The sequence below is a fragment of the Lepidothrix coronata genome, unplaced genomic scaffold (genome assembly GCF_001604755.1).
Source record: "Lepidothrix coronata isolate B3197 unplaced genomic scaffold, Lepidothrix_coronata-1.0 Scaffold127, whole genome shotgun sequence".
In the NCBI taxonomy this organism is placed as follows: domain Eukaryota; kingdom Metazoa; phylum Chordata; class Aves; order Passeriformes; family Pipridae; genus Lepidothrix; species Lepidothrix coronata.
The window spans coordinates 2,146,763-2,172,065 of NW_016690307.1; the positions used below are offsets into that span (position 1 = coordinate 2,146,763).

Here is a 25,303-nt window from a genome sequence, read left to right on the forward strand (position 1 = left end):
TACTGGATACAGAGCATTAACATAGACATACCACAGATTTTTCACTGCAGGAGAGAAAAATAAAATATTTTTTTAAAGGAAAAAACAGAATATTTAACATATACCAGCAGAATCAAAGTCTTTAAAACCAAACCCAAAACTATGTCTTTGGAAACTTAAGGGAGTAATATGGCAGTTAGTGTTACATTTAACCTATAATCATAATTATGTCACTGGTTTGCATTTTTTTTTTTTATTTTCAATTACCTTGCCTTGTGAAATGGAATTCAATAAATGCAGAATTTATTTACATCATGTGTCTTTTATATCAGGCCCTAAAAACCTAAACAAATATATTTTAAAGCAGTAGGCTTTTTTTTTTTCCTCCTAGGTAGCTCAAAATCTTGCACTGGTGATAACATTATTTTGAGATCAATTTGTTATATTAATCACAAGAAAGGGTTTTTCTGGGACCTCAGACTTTGTACAGCCAGGGGACTGTTTTGCATTATAAATTATAAACTGAAAAGTAATCAATTCATCCAGTTATATGAGCTTGGATTCCTGTACAAATAAGCTCATGATAGTTAAAGGCCTGTATTTCTTAATATTTTTATAGTTTGGAATCCCTTTGCAAATATTTTCTTTATGGATCTTTTTAACATTTAAAATTACTATTCCAGATGAGTGCAAATTTGAATGCAAGTTGTGAACAGTGAACAGAAACCAAGTAAGATAGCTTCACCAAAATCTTTGGATTATCTACTCACAAGGAGGACTCTGGCCTAATGACTGGTTAAGTCCATACTAACAAACTCTTTTGGAGAAGTGATATGGACAGTCGGAGGACCTCAAAGGTGTTCTGAAGCGAAATACTTGCACTGTCTAATTAAAGCATGACATACCATATATCTTCTGGATGCCCTGTAAATCATCATTAGGTAGTTTGAAGTTGTCAGTTTCCATATACTGGTAAAATGGAGCCATGATTGCAGTGGGATCATTGGAGTGCTCCAAGCCCAAGGCATGTCCCAGTTCATGCACTGCAACTAGAAAGAGATCATTTCCTGTGAAGAGAAGAAAAGGAAAAAAAAACCTTTGAAACCATAAACATATTAACAGAAATAACACATGTGGAGGGCTCTGCACTTGCAAGACATTTTCACTGAATTTGAATTTCACAAGGTAATGCTTAATAATTAATAGATGAGCAAGGATACAAAGGATAATGTGGCAGCAAAAGCAGTTTTCTCTTTTTTTTTTTCTTTTTTTAAACAAGGAAAACATTATTTTTTAATGTATGATGCTGTTACAGACACCATAAACTTTTTTAACTGATGCACATGGTAAGTGTAGGGCTCAAGTGTCATAGCTCACATCTAGGCTTGTGTGCAATTTCTGACTTGAAGCTGATGTTGCAGTGAACCTGACTAGAAATGCTTTCATTAAGACATAGTTCCAAAAGGAAAATATCCTTGCTTTGTGTGGTAAACTTCACAAACCGAGGACTACCTATTTAGGACAAACCCCACAGGGAACTTAGTCATCCAAACACTTGTAATCAGACCCCTGCTGATTATTTGTTGATGTTGTCCATTTCTGAATAACCACAACTGAAATCCTAATGAGGAAAATATGGGTGTTGTGCTATTCTTCTTAAAAATGGATGTCCTTATATATTTCATTGTGCAATTCCCTTATAAGTGTAGTTGCTTGCTTAAGTATTAGAATATTTTTATTTTTGTAGGACTAAAAAAACCAAACAACAGACCAATTTAATTTTTTTGTTATTTCCTTCTAAAAAGCATCTTTAAATTTTTTATTATAGGGTATTTGACACAACTGGAAGATTTGGCAGTAGAATTATGGCACTCTGTGAAGCAAACACAAATCAAAGCCAATAAGGTTGTTTCTAAAAGAGTTTCAGAGCTGGACCTCTATGGTATTAATTTTGTCTATTTTTACTTATCTAAGACTTAGTTCTGCATATCTTTCTATGAGTCTTTTGTACAGATTCTGTTGTAGTCAACCTGTCACAAAACGAGACTTTGGGAAAATGTTTTACATCGGGAGAAAGATTCCAGTAAGCTGGAAAGGGTCACATCCAGAATATTGCTCATTTTCACTACCTATGGATGGGAGGAACTATCCTCCAGAAGTGTGATCCTGTCCCACTGACAAGAGGAATACTCTAGATCACCAGCTTATGCTGACCACCTAACTGTTAGATGGCTGGACCCAAAGGAAATTGGTGTCACCCACAGTAGGTAGTTTCTTGTTGAAAGAAAAATATAAATAATTAAAAGCCTATACTGTGGCCTGGTAGTCGCATATTGGAAAAAGAAAATGGTCAGTGTTAACTCTTGTCCTATATTCTGTAAATTCTTTGGGGATAGACAGTTATTTTCCACTGCTGGCACTTGATCTAGAAGTACTATAATATTAATAGTAATAATATTAAGAAGAATTTAGCAAAAAAAATTGCATATATATGTTACAGAACTTTGAGGACATAGTTGATAGTATTTCAATTTTTAAAGTCTTTTCTCTTGTTGACATGAATAAATAAACTTTCTCCCAAGTACATATGAAAGAGAAAACACTTGGCAATAGATGTCTTCATGATGTATGGAGCCATGCTAATGTTTGTAAAATAAATGTTTGAATAAAAGCATGAAAACAGACACAAGTAAAACTGTGTGCTTAGTTCACAGAGTCTTTTCATACCTTCTCATTCTTAATATGGAAATATGAAAACGAAATGTTCTTGATCTTTTATTCAATGTAATTGTGCAGAAAAATCACATTTTTCAGAAATTAATGTGACATAATGTGCTTCCAGAAATGAGAAGTTTATCCTATCATTTATAATTATGTGGTTTCCAGATGAAGTGTTTTATGACAATATTTTTCTTAGATGCAGTTCTTTTTATAGTAAAGCAGATTCTCAATGTGCTGTTGCAATAGGTTTGCTAAGCTTGACTGTCCCGGTGACAAAGGGCCTCGATGTCTGAATTTGCCCTTTTATATGCAAACAAAGCTGATTTTGACATCATCTCATATGAATAATCCTCAGCTTCTATGGCTAACCTCAGCACTGGAAGTGACGCACAGAAGGAACTCTGTAAAGATTTTCACTCTGCACTAATAATGGACTAATTAACGTAATTTAAAAAAAATCATAGGCTTAATCTGAAAAGACACGAAAGAACATGTTACTATACTATAACTATTGTACTGTGACAACATGTCTCAGATTATTTTTCCATTCTTTTCTGCATTTTATGGAAGTTAGAGTTCTAAACTGAGTTTATTAAAATGCAATATTTCTTTCCTTGGTATTAACTCAAATATTTAAGAAGCAACCTTCTTTTGCTTTTCAGACCTGTGATGGGCAAATTTGCCTCCTAGACCCATGCTTCCTAAATAATAATTAAGAATATTAAGTTGTCTAAGTCCTATATTAAAAATTGCACTCATAAGTTGGCCACAGTATTGACTGAACCATTTTCAAATAGTTTTTAATTAATAGTATTTATTCTACCGCTATAATTAGGCTCGTTAGTATCAGTAGACCAAAGAGTGTTTTACATGTGGAATCCAACCTCTACTATTTGAGGCAGGACATCTGGGAAGTTAACTTGTTATACTTTCTAAAATTTCAAGAAACCACGGTTAACAAACAGTCTTGGAAGAGTCCACTCCTTCTATTTGTACCAGTTATGCAATGCGTGAAGAATTAATACATTCTTTGGTTATCAGTCCTTATTGATTCCCCATACAGATCTCCAGGAATTTCTGTATGTTGGTCCATGCTGACTTTGAAAGGTGAAGTACACAGTAACAGGGAAATAAATAAACAGCACTTTCAGATACTGGTATATCTTCCTTCTGGGATCAGAGATAACGAGCATATGGTAGAGCGCTTTTAGAGTAGTGTTTCCAAATGACAGTGGGACCATGTCAGATAACAGATATTATGCAAGGGCTGGCTGTTTCTTAGCGTGACTTTCTCCCTTTGCCTTTTGAATAGGGTAGATTATGTAAAAATAAAAAAAAAAAAAAAGACATTACATTCAGCATCTGACTGTTCCTCTGGATTCAGTATTTATTTCCACCCCATGCAATGCAACTTTCAGCCATCAGGGGAGCTATTAAGTGTGGCAAAGGCAGAGTAGTCCTTGAGAGAATGAAAAAGGGGGAAGGGAGAAGGTCACAGGAAAGAGCTAGGAGCATAATATTCTTGCCTGGGGTGACAATGATTTAACAGGCAACATATTTTCTACTTGTAGTCAAATAGCCCCATTATTCACAACAACTTCCATCAAGAGTCATGATTGTCTTCAGGGCATCCTGAATTTAAACTGACCCAAATAACTCAATGCATTGAAACTGAGGTTTAAACTAGCTCAAGATGTGAGTCCAATGCAGGTAGGACCTTATTATCTTAGTTTCCATTCTTCTTTCTGTGCATACGATTAGATTTCTCCAATCAGGCAACAATTACTCAGGCCAGCGTTGCTTTAGGGAGCGGACTTGCCCTGAGCATCTCGACATTACTGTAACAAACTACTGAGAGAGCAGGACAACCCTAAGAGTGCGCTGGCTCTTTCAGGACTGCATGGAAGTGTACTTGTGACTGCAAGGTTGATAGCAGGCCAACTTCAGTTCCTTGGCCAGTACTCATAGTAAGATGAAGGAGTGTAAAGGCAAGTAAACATTCATACCAGCTCAGGCTAGCTTTGTTATCCTATTGACATTGGGTACTTTTTATATTTTCAGTCCCCATCACTGAAGGAGAGAGTCCCAAAAGATTCTATATTTCAGCATACATTATCCAAGTAGAAACACATATTTCAATCCACTCAGCAAAATGAAGCACCACCGCAAACAAGTTGAGAGTAACAAAGTTAAAATCCATATGACTCTGATGATTTTTAAAGTAAAAGTTGCCACTGAAGGATATACAATGGTGAATATTCTTTGTGATAGCCTCAGTTACACCTTGTATTTATCGACAGAGTAGTACAAAAATATTAGAAAATATGTTTCACAAGTCCAAAATTTGTGCATCTCTGTTCTTGTGTTCTCCATTAGCATGGAGATTTGGAATAGAATGGCTGTAAGCTCAAAAAGATTGTGATTTTTTTTCTTATTTTATCTCAAGTTTGATTTCACAAGGGAAAAAATAAAGATACTGTGTGTAAAAACTAAGACAAAATTATTATTTTTATACTGACACTTTTCTCTGAGGCTCTAAACTATTTTAGGCACTAAATCTGCCTGACTTTACAAGCACTGCCCAAACTCCAGAATATAAATATGTATTACTATATCAAATATTCAACAGCCAGCACTGTGGAGCATGCTGTATGGGGAAACTTTTCCCTGTAGGTAATATATACACTATTTTTCATGTCTACAGATAAACAAAGCTAATATGTTTGTCCATAGCAAGCTATCAAGAAAACCGAGGTCTGAAGACATTAATTCCCATTCTATGGTACCTGAGTTCAATTTATAAAAGCAATACCCTAGTGTCTTAACATGTGACCTCAGTTTTGAAGACTTCTCCATCCAGAGAAAAACAAAAAAATCTAGAAACTGAATTTCAAATAATAAACTGCAAAAATACAAAGATGTTTTACACACATACACTCTTCCTTCCAAAGTCTATTTTACTTCATTTTTCAAGTGATGTAAATAGATATTTTCCAATTACATCTATATAAATCTGAAAGGCAAATCTGCACAAGAAAAACTTCTTTTACAGTCCCATTATCAACAAGTCAGTACTTCAAAGGCAAATTCACATCTAATCAGAAATATTACACACACATACTATCCATAAGTTTCTGTTAGACGTATTCAGACTTTGCATTTTCATTATTCTGTTCATTTGTACCCCCATTTGACTTATCAAACCAATGCTGATAATCTCTACCAGATAAAATATCACAAACTCTAGAGTAAGGTTCTTACTCTCCAAAGCATACAGAGAAGTGGAAAAAAAAAAAAGTTTTGTATCTTTGTTATTCCTATCTTTTCCAGACAGCACAGAATTTGAACATGCTATTTCAACAGTCAGTCATAAAAGAAGATTCTTTCTCTTTCTGACCTTATTACAATACAGTGGAACTGAGTATATACATTACGTATGCACTTACATAAGCACAATATATGTATATATATGCTATACTGAGAGTATACATGGACCTAAATATAAATCATAGGCATACTCTTACCCAAATAAAGGTGCAACTTTTTCCAGTCTAAGAAAAAAAGAGTTGCTTGACATTATCTCAGACTTCTGCCATTGGCACTAAAGTTTAGTAGCTTGGTGGTTATTTTGGAAAGAAAGTTTTTCTAAAAAGATGGATGCAGCAGCTTTGAAAAATGAAGAGTTAAACTAATTTTTTGTGGGTTTAAATAAAAATGTATATTCATTTTCTATATGAATTTAGTGCATCTACTTTTTACACACTGTATTTTAAACAATAATTTTTCAATAATATATCTATAAATTTACCTTTTTCATTGTGACAAAAGACAATGACATAAAAATGTCTTCTTGCACTCTACTATTACATACACTAACATACACAATAAAATCTTTTCAAGAAGACATAGGTATATATGCAGAAACAGAGGGAGGTACAGACAAAGTATGTGCTAATTACTCTGTGTACAATTGAGAATACCTACAACGATATGTGTATATTTTTGATACCCTATTCTATTCTAAAAAGATGAACAGATTAGTGTGAAATTTAAGTTTGCTTGCTTGAAATTTGAAAAGGGCATATTGCTACAGAGAAACACTGTCTTCAGGTGACTCAGATCGTTGATGAGATGTGAAGAGGACATGTGAGTTTAGAAGTGTGTATGTCCTTCCTGACAGTGTTTAACTGTTTCTGAATAATGTGGGCACAATTTAGAAGAATTCAGAAGACCATATTCTTTTATAATACAGATCAGCCTGTGCTTTGGAAGGCAAGGACATGCAAAAGGTAAGAATTTCTGCCTTACTACTTAGATCTGTTACCAAGTACATTCTATAACTTTCTAGTAAATTGGTTGATATGGGTGGAATTAATTACTTTACGTATTTTTAACTTTCTTTCTATAAAAGGCATGGGTATAAGGATATTTCTACTTTGTTTCTCACAGTTTCAATCACTAGTGCTGAAAAACTTGAAAACTATTCTGACTAGTGAATCAATATCAACTTCTCCAAAAGGAGAGATATGAAGTAGTTGGAGACGCTCCTAGGTCATGTAAAGAAGACATGAGAGCTTGCATCAGTATGATGGTATGTGTTCCTTCTGCAAATAAAATGCTTATGGCTTTATTTCATGCTTTGAGGAAACCCTGCTGTCACAGGGAACCTAGCAAACTAAAAAAATCCCTACCTTTATGTTGAATTTCTAACTCCTGAGAACAACTTCATCACTCAGGTCCACTACTGAATTTGTATATTATTTTCAAATGGTACTTTCATTCCATTAGTAATAAATTCATATTGATTAACAGATTGAAAAGTTTCATTTTGAATGTTTTCATGGTCATCTTTAGATAATAACTATCTTAAATAAATTTGAATTATGATGGAATTTTGCATTTTGCTAGAAAAGACCTTTCCAAATTAATTTATCTCATCAAGTTCACGATAGTAAAATGTTTCAAAATATATTGATCATTACCCTTGTTGCTAAATAACATTTATGCTATTTTTTTTCCCAGTAGTCCAACGCAATTACAAATGCTGCAAATACTGCAGCAGCCTTATCTATTTATACTCCTTCCTGTCTTCTCTTTGTTTCTGTTTTTGTTTTTTAGTAGAAACAATAAGCTAGAGAAGTATTTAAAACCTCTTTCTGATGGCTGTGAGAATGAACACATGCTCAGATTGAAGATTTGGATATGTGCATGAAAAGAGTGTGTATCATACAATTCTCAGCTATCCTCCATGGTCCTGTGGGTAAGTCAAGTGACATAAACAAATGTAGAATTTGCCTCTAAGCCACTCAGCTGAAGTGTTGGCTTTTTAACACCATGCCTTCTTTTGTTTTGAATGGATGATTTTTTTGTCTTCATTTGCCCAAATGTCCTGTGTGTCCACCTCTGAAGAAATATTTGTAAATACTAGGACAAAGTCAAAGTCACACTGAAAATATTCACAACAGACGTAACCTGCCATGGGGCAGAAATCATAGAATTGTTTGGGTTGGAAGAGACCTTAAAGACCACCTTAGTTCCAACCCTCCTGCTATGGGCAGGGACACCTTCCACTAGACTAAGTTGCTCAGAGTTCCATTAAACCTGGCCTCAAACACTTCCAGGGATGGAGCATCCACAGCGTCTCTGGGCAGCCTGTTCCAGTGTCTCACCACCTTTCAGAACTCTGAAAAGGTCCTATAGACCACCAAAATCCCTGCAACAGAATGCACATAGCATTTCATTTATGTGTAAATCTTGTGTTGGCTCTCTGCACAGATTTTTTTTTTCACTCCATGTCAGTTAAACTACTGACAGCAATTATATTATCCTCTAAATTAACTCACATTAAACCCATCAAAACTAGGCCATTATTCTTACCGTTTCATTGTATCTACTTAACACATACATATGATTTTGAGATTCTTTAAAGAGAACGTGACATAGTGGTGTGTATGTGTGTATATATATATATGTGTGCATATATATATGAATTTTTTTATATGAACCATTCTTCCTTCACTGTTATTTTGCTTGTTTAATTCATATTAAGGAAAAAATGTCAAGATGATTTGTCATTTGTTGGTTTTTGGTTTTTTTCCATTGGACTGCTGATAAAAAGAAGTGGGAATTTTGAATACTAATTGGCAAAGAGATTAGAAGAAAAAAATCATTAAAAGTTCTCTGATCTGAAAAACTGACATGTTTTCTAAGAAGTCTGCAGACTTCAAAGAGAGACCTTATCCAAGTGTGCACCATATTTTAAATTGAGACAGCTTCAAACTGGGGATCATGTACATGGAAAAAGTGACAGAAAGACAAACCTGCTACTTTGGTTTTACTTTGTTAAAATTTACTCACATGAAATGCTCTGATCTATTGGATAATCTGCTGCTAAGATGCTATGATTCTATATCCATACAGCTGTATGTTCCTACAGCTAGAGGAACCACTGTGAGCCTCTTTAGCACTCGAAGAATACTGTGGGCTTGACGCCAGTGACTCTTGGCACTTGTTGGCACGGAGATGCCTGAGCACCTGCCAGGGAGGGGCAGCCTCGAAGATGAAAGATTGCAGAGGACAGCGCAAAGGGTGCTGGAAAGGATAAGATGGTCAGGCTGCTAAGTCATGCTTCTGGGCCTCCCAGCAGAGGAAAGCCTATGAAAGAATTTGCTTATAGAGGAAGATGAAAGCAGGAGTTTGTTGCCCCTGCGAAAGTGCAGGAAAGACTGGACATGAGAATGTTAGCCAGGGCAGAAGTCAATCCTGGCACACTTCCCCTTCTATGAGTTAGGAGATCAGCAGAACCCCAGACTGAGGTGACAGCGGTTGGCTCTGGCAGGGAGAAGGGGCAATGCCACAGGTCCCATGTTTGATGGTTTTCAGACCAGAGCTTCCCACTGGAAAGAAGGGAGCTGAGTGCAGAGTCACTGGGGGCACTATATTCCACAGCTGCTCTGCCATATAGGCATGTCAGGACCATTATCTCTGCACCTCTGCCAGCCACTATGGCCAGCCCTGGCAGTAGCATAAGTGATCATTAAAAACTCAAACCAGCTAAGGACTAACTGTTGATATATATCTATATTTTAGTTGCTAACTCTTCCTGAAGCTCAGGCCCTAATACTTTTGCTGCTTCCACTAGCCCTGCTAGCTGGAGTACAGATAGCAACATTAATTCCATGTCACTAATGTATCTTCAGTGTCCTGAATACTCAGTGATAATCCCCTTTCCTCATACTTACATTCTATCAGTTCCTAAACTGCATTGTAAGAAAGGAGCTATATATGATTCTTAAAAATGGGAAACTAAAAGTATGTTTACACATTACCATACTATCAGCTATGCATTCAGAGGTGCAACCTATTTGTGAAATACCATATTTAGACCAATAGAAGAGTGTTTGTCCTGCCATACCAAGAGAGATGGGAGATGGCTGACACCAGCAATTACCTTTTCTGAGTACTACATTGAGCTCTTCCCAAAACAGGCATTTCTGTGACTGACTGATTTCTTTTTACCCCAGTTGGTAGTTGTTTTGAAGCACTTATCACTTTGGTTCTCCTCTAATCTGAAATGGCATGATTCAACACCACTGGTGGAAGTTATCTAGCTATACAACACTGTAAAACAAATGCCTATACCTGCACCCCTCACAGCAAGACATGAGAAACAGGTATTTCAGAACATGATTCATCTAGTTTATTTTAGACATCCACTTCAGGATGCAACAAACCTTACCCAGGAAGGCGATATATCTCTCCTCTAACTCTAAAGGGGACTCCATGAGATTAAGTCAGATATAAACATCAACATATGGTCAGATTAATTCCACCCCCTCAAGTCTTCTGGCTTTTGATTTAGGTCTTTTCATTTAAGTCCGTGGCAAAACATTAATTATAGAAGTACAGGATATGGACTTGAGCGATATATGTACAAAACCAGGAAGCATTCACATAGACCTGAAGTAGAAACTTAAATCTGTCCACTAGGGAAAAGAAAAACAACAAAAAACCACAACATCAACAACAAACAAACACCTCCAAAACCAAAACAAAACCAACAAAACAAACAAACACCAAAAGAAAACATTTTGCACAAAAAATATTGCTCTTTTAATTTGCATGGTTCTTTTTGATTTTTCAGCTTTGATCTTTGTTTCCCCAACCTGATGTTTAAGCTGTAGATGTTTCCAGCTATTGGAACTCAAATCAGTTAGGAAGGAGTCTAAATATAGATTAAAAACATTTTTCCCTCAAGAACATATGGTTTGGGCATTTTAAAGTGAAGAATTGTCAGGAAAAACACAAATTATTCTCTAGGTTTGAGAGCAGATATTGTAGAAAATCTTTCATTAGTTAATCTTATACTATTCTTACAAGTCAAATATAATACTATCTTATATTTCTTCTATATTCTTCTATATCTTATATATTCTTCTACTTTTTCAAAAACAATCCATTAAATTTCTGACTAATAAATAAATATGTAATTTCTGTAAAATTCTTGTCTCATTCTCTCAGAAAACCATGACAACGCCTTGGTGAAAAAATCTCCATTAAGTGGTCCTAGCAACAAATAGAGACTTGGTGATCTCTGGATCACATGAGAGTTGGAGTGCTAAGCCTGATGCCTGCTTTAAATGACTGAAATGTCACTTTCTGTTTAAAGTAAGAATTTGAAGTTCATAGATAATGCCTCTTTCCTAAATTATTGCTACTAGCAGATCAGACTGAAAAGAAAAATAAATCATTTCAAGCTATTAATTAATGTTGTGAACTCTTTTCAATATATTTGCAGTAATAAAGGGAATGGTCTCTTTTTTTTTTTTAACAAAACATGTTTGAGATATGGCTTTTCACAAGCTCTCCATAGTAAGTAATCTTTCAAGAACCTGAAATTCAATCTATGGTGTGAAATTTGATAGCTCATAAGGCAGTTTCCTTATTATTAGAATTAGTTTTATTACTAATATTTTTGTATCATACATTTTAAAGAAATATTGCTTTGTGTAAGCTGATGGAGCACACATGAAAATGCACAGAGGATAAGACAAAAAAAGCACTGGAACATGTCAATTTTTTTCTTTTTTTTCCCCTCCTTCTCTATCACTTTCTGACATGTATAAAAATTATATGAAGCTCTCTCGGATTCAGGACTCAAAATCTTCTAAGCTTTTTTCTAAGAGGAGGAAAGATTAAGGTAGGACCTAGATTTATTTATTTATTTATTTATTCGTTATGTGTGTAGTGTTACTTTTTTTCTTTGTCACTCCTCACATGTGAGGTGTTGTGAGGTTGAAAAAACAATCATGAAGGGGCTGGTCCACATTTTATGTATGGACTCATACAAAATAAATCTATTTGCTTAAGCAAAAATGCCTTCCCAATGGTCTTCTCCAGCATAATGCAGGGAGAAAATCAGAAACAAACCCAAAAACTCCAACATTGTTAGTTTCAACTTACTAATCATTTTAACAAACATTTTTCAGTTAAATTTCCTCATGTAAACTCGATTCTCCTAATAGACTAATATGAGGGTCTGATTAAATTAATCCATTTTGGGAGATAAACTTGACTTCATTGTTGCATAAACAGTTGTTTGAGACAAAGACATCTCTAAAAAAAAAAACCCAAAACGGCAGTTCTTTTTCAGCAAATGTAGGTGCAAATGCTGCCAAAACTGTCTGCAAGGACCCATGCTGCCTTTCAGCTAGATCTTTCCTTGGCAGCAAAGTTGATGCAACAGACAATGTGAACTTTCCTCATTTATTTCGATGCAAAGTCAGCCAGGCCTGCTGTAACACTTTTCATTAGCAGTTTAAGATCGGACAGCTGATCACAAACTGAGGCAGATGGCAAACATAAGCAGTTTGTTCTGCTGGCCCTGGTACGTGGGAAACAACCTACAGTTGCAGTTTGAATGAACAGCTGAGTTTGCAACTTCACTAAATACTCCAAAAAGGCTTGCAACGATCTGTGTTTACCTACACTGTGATGGAAGCAATATGCAATTATTTGGCTCAGGTTATGCTGCCTTTTTGGGTTGCAACCTGTATCATGACCATCTCACCGGCAAATGAGCAACAGTGTAAATATTTCCTTGCTTCTGTAGACACAGAAAGCACAATGTAAGATGCATGTTGTCGTCTACATTCCCATTGTTTTAATTAAGACTATTGCAATATCAATCCTCCTGACATATTCCTCGGCCTCTCTTTCTGTTTGCATAATAGGGCATGTGGCAATTTTAGGCCAAGAAGGAAACTGAGGGCATAATATAGTGCCCTGATAGACCCTGGGATGTATGAAAAGCATCTAGTTAAACACACATCTAGAATATAGGGCTGGATTCATCCACAAGACTGCTTTCACTGACAGCCAATGTTTAACAGATTTCCTTTTCAATGACATGCAAATGAAGTGCTTTCCTCAAAGCCAAAAGGGTGCTTCATGAAAGCAAAAAAACTCCCCCAAAAATATAAAAATGAGGTCATTACCTTGCCAACAGTTAACACTTTCCATCATCTGGCTTCCAGCCAGTAGGTGTAGTCCAGCAGACAGATCCTCTTCTCCTATCTGCATATTTCTACGTCCAATGGCTGAGTCCTCACAAGCAGCTAGGGCCCTTAATTTTTGGTTTCTTTTTTAAATAATTTCCCATCTCTTCAATAACTAAAAGGGATTTTTCTATTCTCAAGCACAGCTTTGCATACCATAACCATATTTTCAAGGATACATTTTATCCATCAGATACTGAATATCTAAGAGTTACCATTTTAAGTAAGATCTTGTATATGGGATAGGTGAGTACATGCACACCAAGCAAGTATAATCCATGGAAGGTTTAGGAAGTTTGAGGACAGACTGACCCTTTTTAATTCTATCACCACAGCATGCACTTACTGACAGGGAAAGACTAGTTTGCTTTTTAAATAGTGAAAGCTTTGCATTTTAGTGACAGAAAGTATCATCTGTGTTAATTGACTCCTGAATTAAATTGGACATCAGGGAAACTAGTGAAATTAGGAGAATCAATCGATATTCCATTTGCCTGTGACTTGCACAGTTCTTCTAAATATTATCCTGGCATCTTCATCATTATGTAATGTTATAATATTGCACTTAAATAGTTCAAATTTAAAATAGAAGTTGTGCCTCCTTAACCTTACAACTTTGTATAAACAAAGCTACAACTCAACAGGCTCGGTCTCATTATCCTGGAAACAAGATATGACACATAAAATATAATGGAATAGATAAAATTATTAGAAAATTACTTCCTCACAATATGAACAACCATCTGCTTAAAATGAAATTATCAATGTCAGGTTCAAAATTCAGAAAGAAGTAGTATTTCACATCTGCTTAAACTATAGGACATATTGTCATAGGATGTTGTGGATACCAAATGCTTGCATGAGTTCAAAAAGAGATTACACCAATTCATGAAAGGAAATCTGTCATAGGCTATTAAACACAAAAATATGGCTTGTGCCTCAGAAATTCAATGAGACACAGACTATTGAAAGCTAAGAGGTAATATGCTGGGGTTTTGTTGCCATATGTTTGTCCTGCTCTTATTCTCTTCCTTATGTATCTGTTAATAGTCATTAACTGGAGATAGGAAATTTTGTGGGATAGTCTTTGATCTGAAACCATGTTTGCAACTCTTTGTTTACAAGTACATACACAAGTAAAATACAATAAAAATTCAAATAAAATATTAATCTTTTACACATTTATCCTAGTACAGAACTAGGATAACACTTCTTGATTACAGATCAAATTTGATATTGTTAAGTGCTTATTAAAAACACACATAATCAATTAAGTAAGAGCACTATGCTTTATCAAACTAAAGTCATGTTAATAAATCCTTTGATCTGAAATGCTTGGCTTCCTTTATACCTAACCATAGCATCTGACACGAGGACAGTTCGAGACACAGACCTCCCTTAGGAGATGGTTTTCACAACTCCACTGGTTCACATTTCCAGCAGCATATATCTCCTGCACTGTGTCAACCACACTGGCAGCCAAAAGAAATTTACTACAAGTTGATCTATGCAGTTCAGAGATCAGGATTTTCATAAATTTTTCTTGGCTGCCAGCACAGTGCCCACAGCACAATCTATGCACTAACTAGAGTCCAAGTACATTACACTAGATACTGTATTTGCATCAGGTCCAAGAAGCTTTTACTTGGCAACCTACAAATGTCATGGTACATAGTGACAGGTTTGCTTGTTTGTTTTCTTTTTATTGCCTGCAAACTTGAATAATTTTTGAATGCTGGACAGTTAACAAAACCCCTCCATGAATTCCTGAATTTTTGCGTTTGTTTTCCAAAGATGCAGTTTTATGTATACACAAGTTACAAATATTCCACATGTATGCAAGCACTCTGCAGTAATATTCTCCTTACATTTAAATGTTACTGTACACTAAAACCATTTATTACTTCTGTAATGGAGTTTCACTTGTTGTTGTCTACTGTAGGTTCTTTGATGGAAGAACTGTTTTCTGAAGAATTTCAGTATGCTATAGTAACTGCCTTGGTAAATTTGCTACAGAGGTAAAAAAATCACATATGTTACTTTGACTTCTATTTCCCTTGCAGATATGATATGAAGATAAAAGTATCAAATTACCACTACTGATCTGCCGTGTTTATCTACAGAGAACTGAAACTTAGTTCTTGCCAAATATTTTCTGCTGCTGGAAGACAGTTCTATGGTCACATTTTATCCAGTAATTGGTACATTAGGTATCATGTCTAAGGTGCTTGAAAACAAAGCTCCCAAGAAATCCCTGTTTTCCTCAAGCACTATTTCTAAATTTTACCCTGTTTTAAAAAGCTGCACTTGAGGCAAGTAGGTCAATCTTAAATTAATCCAGTTAAAAGTAGTGCACTCTCAATTTAAACTGGTATAACGCTCCCTTAAATACGTTTAGATGCACTCAGTAATTTCCCAGAAAAAAATATCTGCTTTAAAGAGGTTTAAACCAAGTTAAGTGCATGTAGCCAGACAAATGTGAAATCAATTTTGATAAACCAATACACTAAGGCTAATAAGAATGCCCCTTTCAGTTTTGATACAGAAGGACAGAGCTAATTTATAGAGACAGTAGCTATCCCAGCCACCTCCTGGCAGTGACTTTGAATTTCATAACAGTGATTTGAAATATTGTCATTGAAGAAAATACTTGAAAAAGACTTTTGTTGAGGTTTTTGATAATACAATATCACCAAAGTACTGCCACTCTTAGGAAGAAGTAATTGTCCTTTTCTGGATTTAGTGACATCATTCATTGTCTATAAAATTTGAATTAAAAAAAATGATATATCAAAAATAATAAATGGATTGGAGTCATGGGAACAAGGAAATCTTTCTCTAGCCTCAAGACTGGTATATTAAGATTTCTTCCTTTTTCTTCACTTCTTTTTCGTTACAGTTGTTAAGTTCAGAAAAAAACAAGAATTTAAAGTTTTTCTTAATGTGTCGATTTTTCAGATAGCTATTTATGTAACTTGATTTTCATCTCCTGTTTATTCCTTTCCATTTTTAAATATTTAAGTATACATTTTATGAAACATTTTCCTGTAACAACCCTAACCATTCTAATTTGCTATTCCTGAACATTGTTTCTTCTTCTACTACAGTTGCAAAGTGTTACCAGAATAACCTGAGTTTTAACTGAGGCTGCCTAGGAGCACATACTCCATATGAAGTAACCATCCTGTTCCAAATAATTTACAAACCTAAGATTGTCATCTCACGCTGAAGTCTAGATAGGCACATCATAAAGGAAGTGGAGTCTACTGTACTTTACTGAAAAGGCCTACTCCAACAGAACAATTTGAAAAGTAGTTGTCATAAAAGAACAAGAGGAACACGACAGGCGACTGAAGGAAACCTACAGACCAACACATACACATTGTACAAAGTATTTGAAGAATACAATTTCCCAACCATGCAAAAAAACCCTCAAGAATGTTTTATTCTCCAGTATCTCCCTCATTCCCTACCAAAATAAATTCTGTCCTGGTTTCCACTGCTTTCCTGTGATGATAAGTCTCTTGTCCTTCCTTCTAGCCAATACTTGTAGCATAATCTGCAGCACTATGGGTGGAAATTCAGAGAAAAGACCTCCACAGCTCAGCTGGAGTTGAGGTACTGGCTGTACTTGCTTACAGGGTATTATAAAAGCAAAGAAATATATCACTGTAGAAAATCTGCAAGTATAAAATTGTATGACAGGAGGTTTTTTCCTGAGCAACAGCCCCATTAGTCTTTACTCCTACAAAAGCCTTATTCATTCTTCAGAACAAGGGAGGAGCACAGATCTCTTCCTAGGACATGTTTGATAAGACAACATGCCACTGAAGTGAGAACAAAGGAAAGCAGCAACACACTGTGCTGATAATGTATTTCTGTTGCAACCGTCCTTTCAGTCTAGAATATTATCAAACACAAGGAAAACACAAGAAAATCAACCACACATGATAAGAAATAAACATTAAATCAACAAAACCCTGAAGTATTCTGCAAGTCAGGATAAATTACTGTAGAAATTAACTATACTCAGAATATTGACTTTATACATGATTCCTTATTTAGAATGAAAATTATTTTAAAAAGGACAACAGTTTATGAAAGCACCTCAAGAAGTTGTCTGAGGTAGACAGCACGTAAATCATTTTCATTAGTCTAGTACAAGGTGGAGAATGAGGCTAAAACTTTTCAAGAGGGTCTTATTTTTGCATTCTTTCTGCTAAATAACCAAGTTGCTCTGTGCTTTAAAACCTCTAGAACACTAGAAGAGGAATCAGAGAAAATCAGCCTTTTGGGGTGAGAGTTAATTTAAAAATAAAAAAAAAAATCACCAAATCTTTTTCCCATTCTACTGGATTTCAAATAAAACTACATGAAGGTGACTATTGGACTACTGGAGCAATGAATCTTAAAAGAAAATGACACTCACCTGGGAAAAATGACTCATAGCTAAGATCATAAATATATTTTTCAAACTTCTGCTTTTCAGTGCTCTGAAACTCAGCTCAAAATGATATGAAGCCTAAGAGAGCTGTAAGTCTTTCTTTCCTGTCAATCCCAAATGGCATGCTTGTCTTCTTTTTCCACCTGGAAATTTTGTCCAGGCACAAAAAGAAAAATAAATTCTGGATGATCCTTCAGGATTCCTAAACAACACAGTAAGATAAACCTGGCCTACCTGATAACTGGAAGTCACAAATCAGTTAAACAGGCATATACAGATCAAATGCACATATATTTCTATTTCTAGAGTTACAATGACAAGAGACTTTTCTTTGGACAATACCTATGACCTACAATTCACAGTTCATACCATTTCAACAATGAAACTAAGAGTTGCCAAGATTCTTTAGAAAACTTGCATTGCTAAAATGTTTATTTTAACTATCGTGTATTTTGCACAAATCTTCCAGCTTTGTTCTGTAAATATTCCATTCTAACAGGAATATGTGTCCCTGAAAAAAGTATATTAGTACACCAAAGTACATAACTTATTAAATTTGCAGAAAATTTTCCAATGATACATATTAAACCTTTATGCTAAATATTCATAAAAACTTTTTACTATAAAAGTTCAATGTTCTAAGATACATAAAAGAACAGTCTTAGAGATAGTATCATTTTACTTTCACTTGATTTTTTCATTCAAGATATCTTAAAATTCATTAATACAAGAAATATCTTTTGAAAACTGCTGTACAAAACTCAACCTCAAAAGGCATATAAAGACATGAGTGCCCTTTTGCACTATAAAAATTATTTAACTTAAAGGAGAATGAGATAGCCAGAAGTTCACTCACTTTCATACCAAGTACCCATATGTGGAACTGCTCCAAAAGAGTTATCACAATTTAAATTGATATCCTGACTTCAGTGTACTCATACTTGTAGATTTTCCTGAGTGCTTGAAGTAATAACTCCAAAACCACAAAATATTATGTGCAGTGTTGGTCTCCAACTGAGGCACATAAAGGCACCTTAATTTACCCTCTCAATTGTGATTGACTATGTACCTGAATTGCACAAACAGAAGATTGCCACTGCTGCTCCTTTGAGCTAAAAGTGTGAAGAGGGCAAATATGACCTGTGCAATACCACAGATTTTGCTTCAGTAAGAATCTAGGGCTTGGTTCACAAGAAAAAAGCTTCTTGAACCCATTCCACAACTAAGGGCTTTCACAGTGCCATACATTGCTCTTGCTTCAACTGACTCAGGCACAGCAGAAACATTGCACTATTGGAATAGTCACAATACCGTATTTATACTCCTGAAATATTACATTAAAGCTTTGTTGCAAACTCCAGGCTACAAATCTTGCTACATAAAAGGCTCTGAATTTTACTTGGAAGATCTCAGGTGAGAGAGGGAAAGGAATAAGACAAATCCTCTTGTCATTCACAAACTCAGCATAACATTGAAATACAACAGTTCCATAATTCTCATCATCTCTATCATCTTTCATATAATAGAAACATCCTATTTGTGCATCTCTGCATCTTCTTTGTGTGCCATTGTTTGCTGAAGAGACTCTCACAAACTCTATGTAACAGGCTTAGAGAGATCTAATAGGACCACTGAAGCTGTTTGGAACCAAAACCTGTCACAGCATCAAACACAGAATATGTATACAGAAAAACTCTTCTTTCATACTGTTCTGCAGAGATGCAAAGGCTAGTTTTAAATTGGGATTCCTAGATAAAGGTACTAATTTAGTCACATCAGCTTGGAGATCAGCAAGCGCCAGATTATATTTCTGTGAAGAGTAACTTTAAAGAGTATATTTAATCTTGATTTTTCAAATTTCAGGTATGTTAACTGCACTACGCAGACAATTATTTGACCACGGGGAATGTACAATTTAAGTAAATTGGACTTGTTTGAATCAACAATTCCAAAAGACATTCAAAAGTTTTTGGGAAACACTAGTTCTACTCTTGGAATGGTATCTTTAAGACTTGCCTTTAAATGCTGCCACTGCATCATCATAAATAAAAACTGAAGACTAGGTTTATGTACACTGATATGTACTGTATTGGTGGGTAGCCACAGTTGTTCTTAACCTCTCATATCACTGCCAAAGAATATTCCACATTTTCCCTAAACCTAAATAAGATCGATATGGCAATAAATGTCAAAATGAAAGTAGTTTATGCAAACATTCAACAGTATAATATCTGAATGAACACAAATGTTCCTAATAAGAATTCAGTGTTTTTCAAGAAAAACACGTTTTCATACTGCATTACATTTAGACAGATACTCTTCTGTCTCAGATCCAAAGACACCAATCAACTGAAGATATTTCTAAAGTAATGTGAACTTCTGAAAGAAAACTATGTGTCTTTAGGGACAGGGTAGCCTGGTAATACTTCTGTTAGCTAAAAATTCACGCCACTTATTTGTTTAAACTTAAATCTTCTCTTACCATCATGATTGGGATTTCCCAAAGTCCATGGCTCATCTGAGTCAAAATGAGTGTCTCCCCCAATTCCTGGCCCAGGGAAATATGCATGAGCCAAAAATCCTCCCTCCCCATCAAAGGGAGAACTGTCTCCATGAAAACCTGATGCAAAAATTATAGTAATATCCACGTCTCTCTTGCCATTTTCTAATTCAATATAAGGAACTTCTTCAAATGTTAAGGGAGTTACATTCTGCCACACATCGAAGGCACGGCGAATGGCTTTACGAGTTTCAGCATCACCGACTTTTGGAGTGACGTTCTTTATGCTGAAAGAAACAGAGAAACATTACACAGATTAAATTTAACAGAGTGGTGACACTGCTAACATACATTTTCCCCTAATTATTATAAGTTCTGTGGTTTTAATAAAGTGTGCTAATCTGGCATTATATGCTTTAAGAAGAGTATTTTTGAACAAGCTGGTGCAAAATTATGGTGTCAATCTGCATAGCCCTTTATGCTAGAACTTATTCTATGTTAGCTAGCTTACTCCCAGCAGTACAAAAATTTTATTTTTAGGAGATTAAAATATTTTTAAATGAAAAATTCTTAACAGTGGTATAACCAGATTAATCAACCACTGACTGTTTACCTCCTGGACCACAATTAGAATCCATCACATAAAGAATGGCATGTCCTTTCTGATCAAAAGAAAAATGTTTTCAGTTAAATGAAATTTTCATTTCTTAGTGAGTTCATTAACAAAAGCAGAGCTCCATACTGTGACCACCAACCAGTATTCACAAAGCCTTCTTGCATTTGTCATTGGATAGATAATTTCTTATCAGAAACAAAGCCTTTTGACTTCAATACAGGCTAAGATGTCCTTTTATGATCTGATTACATCTCTAAATCTTTTATAAAACTGTATAATACATCAGACAAATCATTTTATAGAAGAATTATGTGGTAAAACAAAAATGTGCATTTAAACAGAAATTTCAGTCTTCATTACTTCCTTAAATGACACACATAAGAGAAAGGCAAAAACCCATCAGAACTGAAGTTAAGTTTACTAGCGTAGTTATTTCTAAATTATAATGGAATCATCTTTTTAAAAAAAATCTTTCTTATTTCCATTATGGAATTCAAGAAGAGAATGTCAATAATCAATTTCAGACCTATCCAATTTTCTCCATCATTTGCACTCAATTCATATGGCCAGCAAAAACTCTGTTAGGTTTGTGTCTGTTTGAAACTCATGCAATCAGATGCTCCTTGTTCATTTGACATGTGCTTGACTGAATGTCCAGCACAAATTGCAGAAATTACATGGTTTTAGAGTATACGTAAGATTTGTGTAAGTTTACACAGAATGGCATGCTAAAGGAGAATATTTATACCCTCATGAATAAACCTTAAATGATTGATTCGTTTGGTGCATTCCATGTACCTAATTATATGGAATTTATATTTATACAAATAGAAACAAATATTTCAAGTCTAATTTTATAGATTTTCCTTCACTTATACCACATTTTGTTCATAGGTTCATGTAGAAAACATAAAGTTACATATTTTTACTTCCATTCAAAAATACTACTGTATTGAGTACAATAATGCTAGTCTAACCAAAGCATTATTTCTTCTTAGTTTGTACTTTTGTTCCAAAGAGATATCAACATGGATTATAAAATAGTACCCTGTAGAGAATCCCCTGCTTTCCAAAGCATCTTTTGTTCCAAAGATGATTTAACCAATCATTACATACTCATGCCTATTCCTTTTTTTGTCTGGCTTGTAACTTTGGTTCTTATTCTGCCTTTCTCTTTCACATACATGAGCTTCGAGAACATTTTCCCCTCCTATAAAAAGACATTTAAAAAACATTTCTGCACTGCAAAGTCATTACCTTTTTGTTGTCTCTAAGAAATTAAAAGTTTGAACTATTTAAATCTCTTGTTATAAGACATTTTCTCCAGTCTATTAAATATTTTCTGTGATTTTTATTGAACTCACTCCAATTTTTCAATGTTCTTTTAAAACTGACTCTGTCAGAACTACAAAGTACAGATCTCACTGTCAGAGAAAAAAAGTCCTATAATCTGTAGGCATGACCTTACCCTACATGATGTAAATGCCATGTGATTTAAAGTGCTTCGTATGATGCCTTTTCATAATTATTTGCTCGTCAGTAATTTTATGATCAGCGTTGCCTTGCTTTTGATATGATTAAAAAGATATTGGACATGCTGGACCAACTATCAGCCCTTGCAGAATTCCACTCTGAAAGCTCCCTCCTTTGTGAATTACTTTTTTTGAGATGTTTTAATTAGCAAGTTCATAAACTTGCTAAGTTCAAAATGTACCCCTTGAGACAGAACAGCATTTTACAACCTGACTGTCATGTGACACTAAATCAAAACACACCACAATGGCACACTTATACTGCCACTACCAAAAGCATAACAGTTCACCTGTTGCTATACTAAGAATATCAATTAAAAGGCTGGCAAATGGGCTTTAGTCAGTGCTGCCATGTGCTCTCTAAGGCACATGTATTGCCTTAAGCACAGTTCATTGAAGGATTAAAGCCTCTGTTATTTGCTGTGTATAATGAATACAACAAATGAATCAACAGGGTCTCGTAGAAAACAGAGTATGTCTAGCAAAACTGAAATATTGGTGTAGGAAAAGTTCATTTGAAATATACAGTTTGCTTTTTGTTTTAATTTTTTTTTTATTTAGGAATCTTAGTAATTGGCCAAAGTCACACTTTGGTGCTAAGTAAACAGAACAAAGGATAGACTTATGCTGTTATATGTAAAATGAGGAAATGTATAAAAACATATTAGAGTTTTGTATTGATGGTAAATTGATTTATTAATTGGTCTAAAAGGGTTTGTCTCACACTTCAAAACTTATCGTTTTATATTTTCTTCCATTTTCAGTGCATAGAATTAAGAGTTACTCATTGATTACAAATGAAAAATTGAGCCATTCTGCCAGTTTCACACACACAAACTAGAGCTGACTACCTGCAATAGAAGACATTTTCCATAGGTTTCATCTATTGAATTACTTTTGAAATAGCACCCTACATCTCAAGATTCATTGTAAAGCAATATTTTTCAAAGCATACTTTCTGTATTAAAACTAGAGAGATTTCCAACTTCCAAACCAACATTCTGAAGTGGGTAACACTACACTGAAAAATCTTTCTTCTAAGACAAATTAAATAAATCAGTAGTTATTCCAACATAAGGGTATTTCCAGAAAATAACTGTCCATTTTAATGATGGTGTTGACCATACAACCTCCAAAGGGGAAGTACAGTAAGATCAATCTATACAGACAGTCTATCAATCATCAGAGATACTAGGTTTCATCTTTTAAAGTCTTCAGTTTACACCTATCACTGCAATAGCAATTAAAGTCTCATATGAGCCCTTTTCCTACTACATTTAGCTCTACATCTTAAAGTTAGCAGTCACCTGAAAGAGCTGTAACTGTGTCCTAATCTCTTAAATTTAGTGATCATTCCATGGAAAAGAGATTCAAACAAGAGAAAGATCCAAACCTGACCTTGACCAGACTGGCAATGCAACTTTATAAAGAAGTTGAAGAACATAAAATTATTTTCAAAGGGAAAGTATTTTAATAAACAAAAGATGATCCATAAGATGAAACATTTATGTAATTTTTTACAAACTAATAAATGGAGTATACTTTGTATAAATGTCGAGAGCTGTTTGTTCTTAAAGAATCACAGCCATGTATAAATTGATTGCACATTTTTGTGGTTATTATTGCTATTTTTGCATGGCTTTCAATCTGATAATTGCTTTAGGCATTATAGCTTTTATATCTTGCATAATGTCTTTACCACTGATATTCTATTTCTAGCAATGCCTGAAGAGTCTTTTTTTGCAGAGTGTTATTCTGAAATTTTGAGTCCTATTGATTTAAGAAAAGCTTTGGGTTTTCCTTCCCTTCCCCCGGCTTCCCCAAGATATCCTTAAAAAAAAATTTTCCATGTTTCAGTGACACATTTTTGGCTGCAACAGAAGCCTTGCAAGACTGTCAGGATATACCTCGACTGTGTAAAATCAGTCATCTGAAATTTAAATACAGTACATTAAGTAGTACATATTTGCCATTAAACTTCACTATTTCCTTTTTCCTTGCTGAACTGTCATTAGAACAGTCTATTACATTTTTATGTAAATTGGTACAATTCTGTACGTAAAATCAAACCTTCTGACCCAAGCTAGATTCAAGAGGTAAGGCTAGACAAAGCTCAAAATGCATAAAGCTTATTATTAAGCTTACCTTAGCAGTAACGGCTTCCACAAGAATTGTAATAACTAAGTGACAGACTTCTTCATGGCCTGTTGACTTTGATACTTCTATTCTCCACTGAATATAGTAAATACTGGTTTTAAATTGGTTCTGTGCTCCTTAGTCCATCAAATCCAGAGTATAAGATTAGCCATATCTTGCTACCTTGTTGTGCTTATTAGACTGGATAATAATGAGTGCTTTTAAAATTATTAGGTAATATAATGATGCAAGATTATATTTTAATTTTTTTCCACCATAAATATATAAATCAAATATTAATGAGGAAAACACTTCTACAATGCCATTTCTCTCAAACATTCCAAGATTTTCTTGGAGGAAAATCACATATTAGAAACCCCATTCTAAAGAAGCAGAGGGCACACAAGATGGAAAATCAGGAAATTCAACTGAGTGGGTAGGAAGATGCAGTTCGAAAACTGTTTGAAGTCAGTTATAAATCTGACTATATCATACTCGATATGAAACAGTTAAAGTAAAATGAATTGAAACATACCATAAATTTAAATAACTTCCTTTTTTATCCCACTTAGTTTTATTGAAATTAAGAGATTACCTCTGGTCAAAGACGTATTTCACTTTGTGCCATCATTTCTCTAGAAATACTTTCTATCAAATTGCTTCGTTATTCTCTCACTGATGTGGGTTTTCATAGTTTCAACTTCTTTCCAGTCTCACTTTGCTAATTGTTTGTAGCTATAAACTAAGAATGTTATCCTGGTTCATACAGCTCCTGCTCACTTTGATCAAACCTAAATCAGAACTATTACTTTTGATTTT

General features: G+C 34.7%; 1 protein-coding gene across 1 annotated transcript in view; it reads right to left on the reverse strand.

Annotated features, from left to right (window-relative positions):
* Positions 1 to 25,303, reverse strand: part of MMP16 (matrix metallopeptidase 16) — a 170,000-nt gene that overhangs the window by 47,913 nt on the left and 96,784 nt on the right. The window contains exons 4-5 of the mRNA XM_017826491.1: positions 20,183 to 20,487; positions 885 to 1,046 (exon numbers count right to left, since the gene is read on the reverse strand). Coding sequence (XP_017681980.1) covers positions 885 to 1,046; positions 20,183 to 20,487 — 467 coding nt within the window. The remainder of the gene's footprint in view (positions 1 to 884; positions 1,047 to 20,182; positions 20,488 to 25,303) is intronic.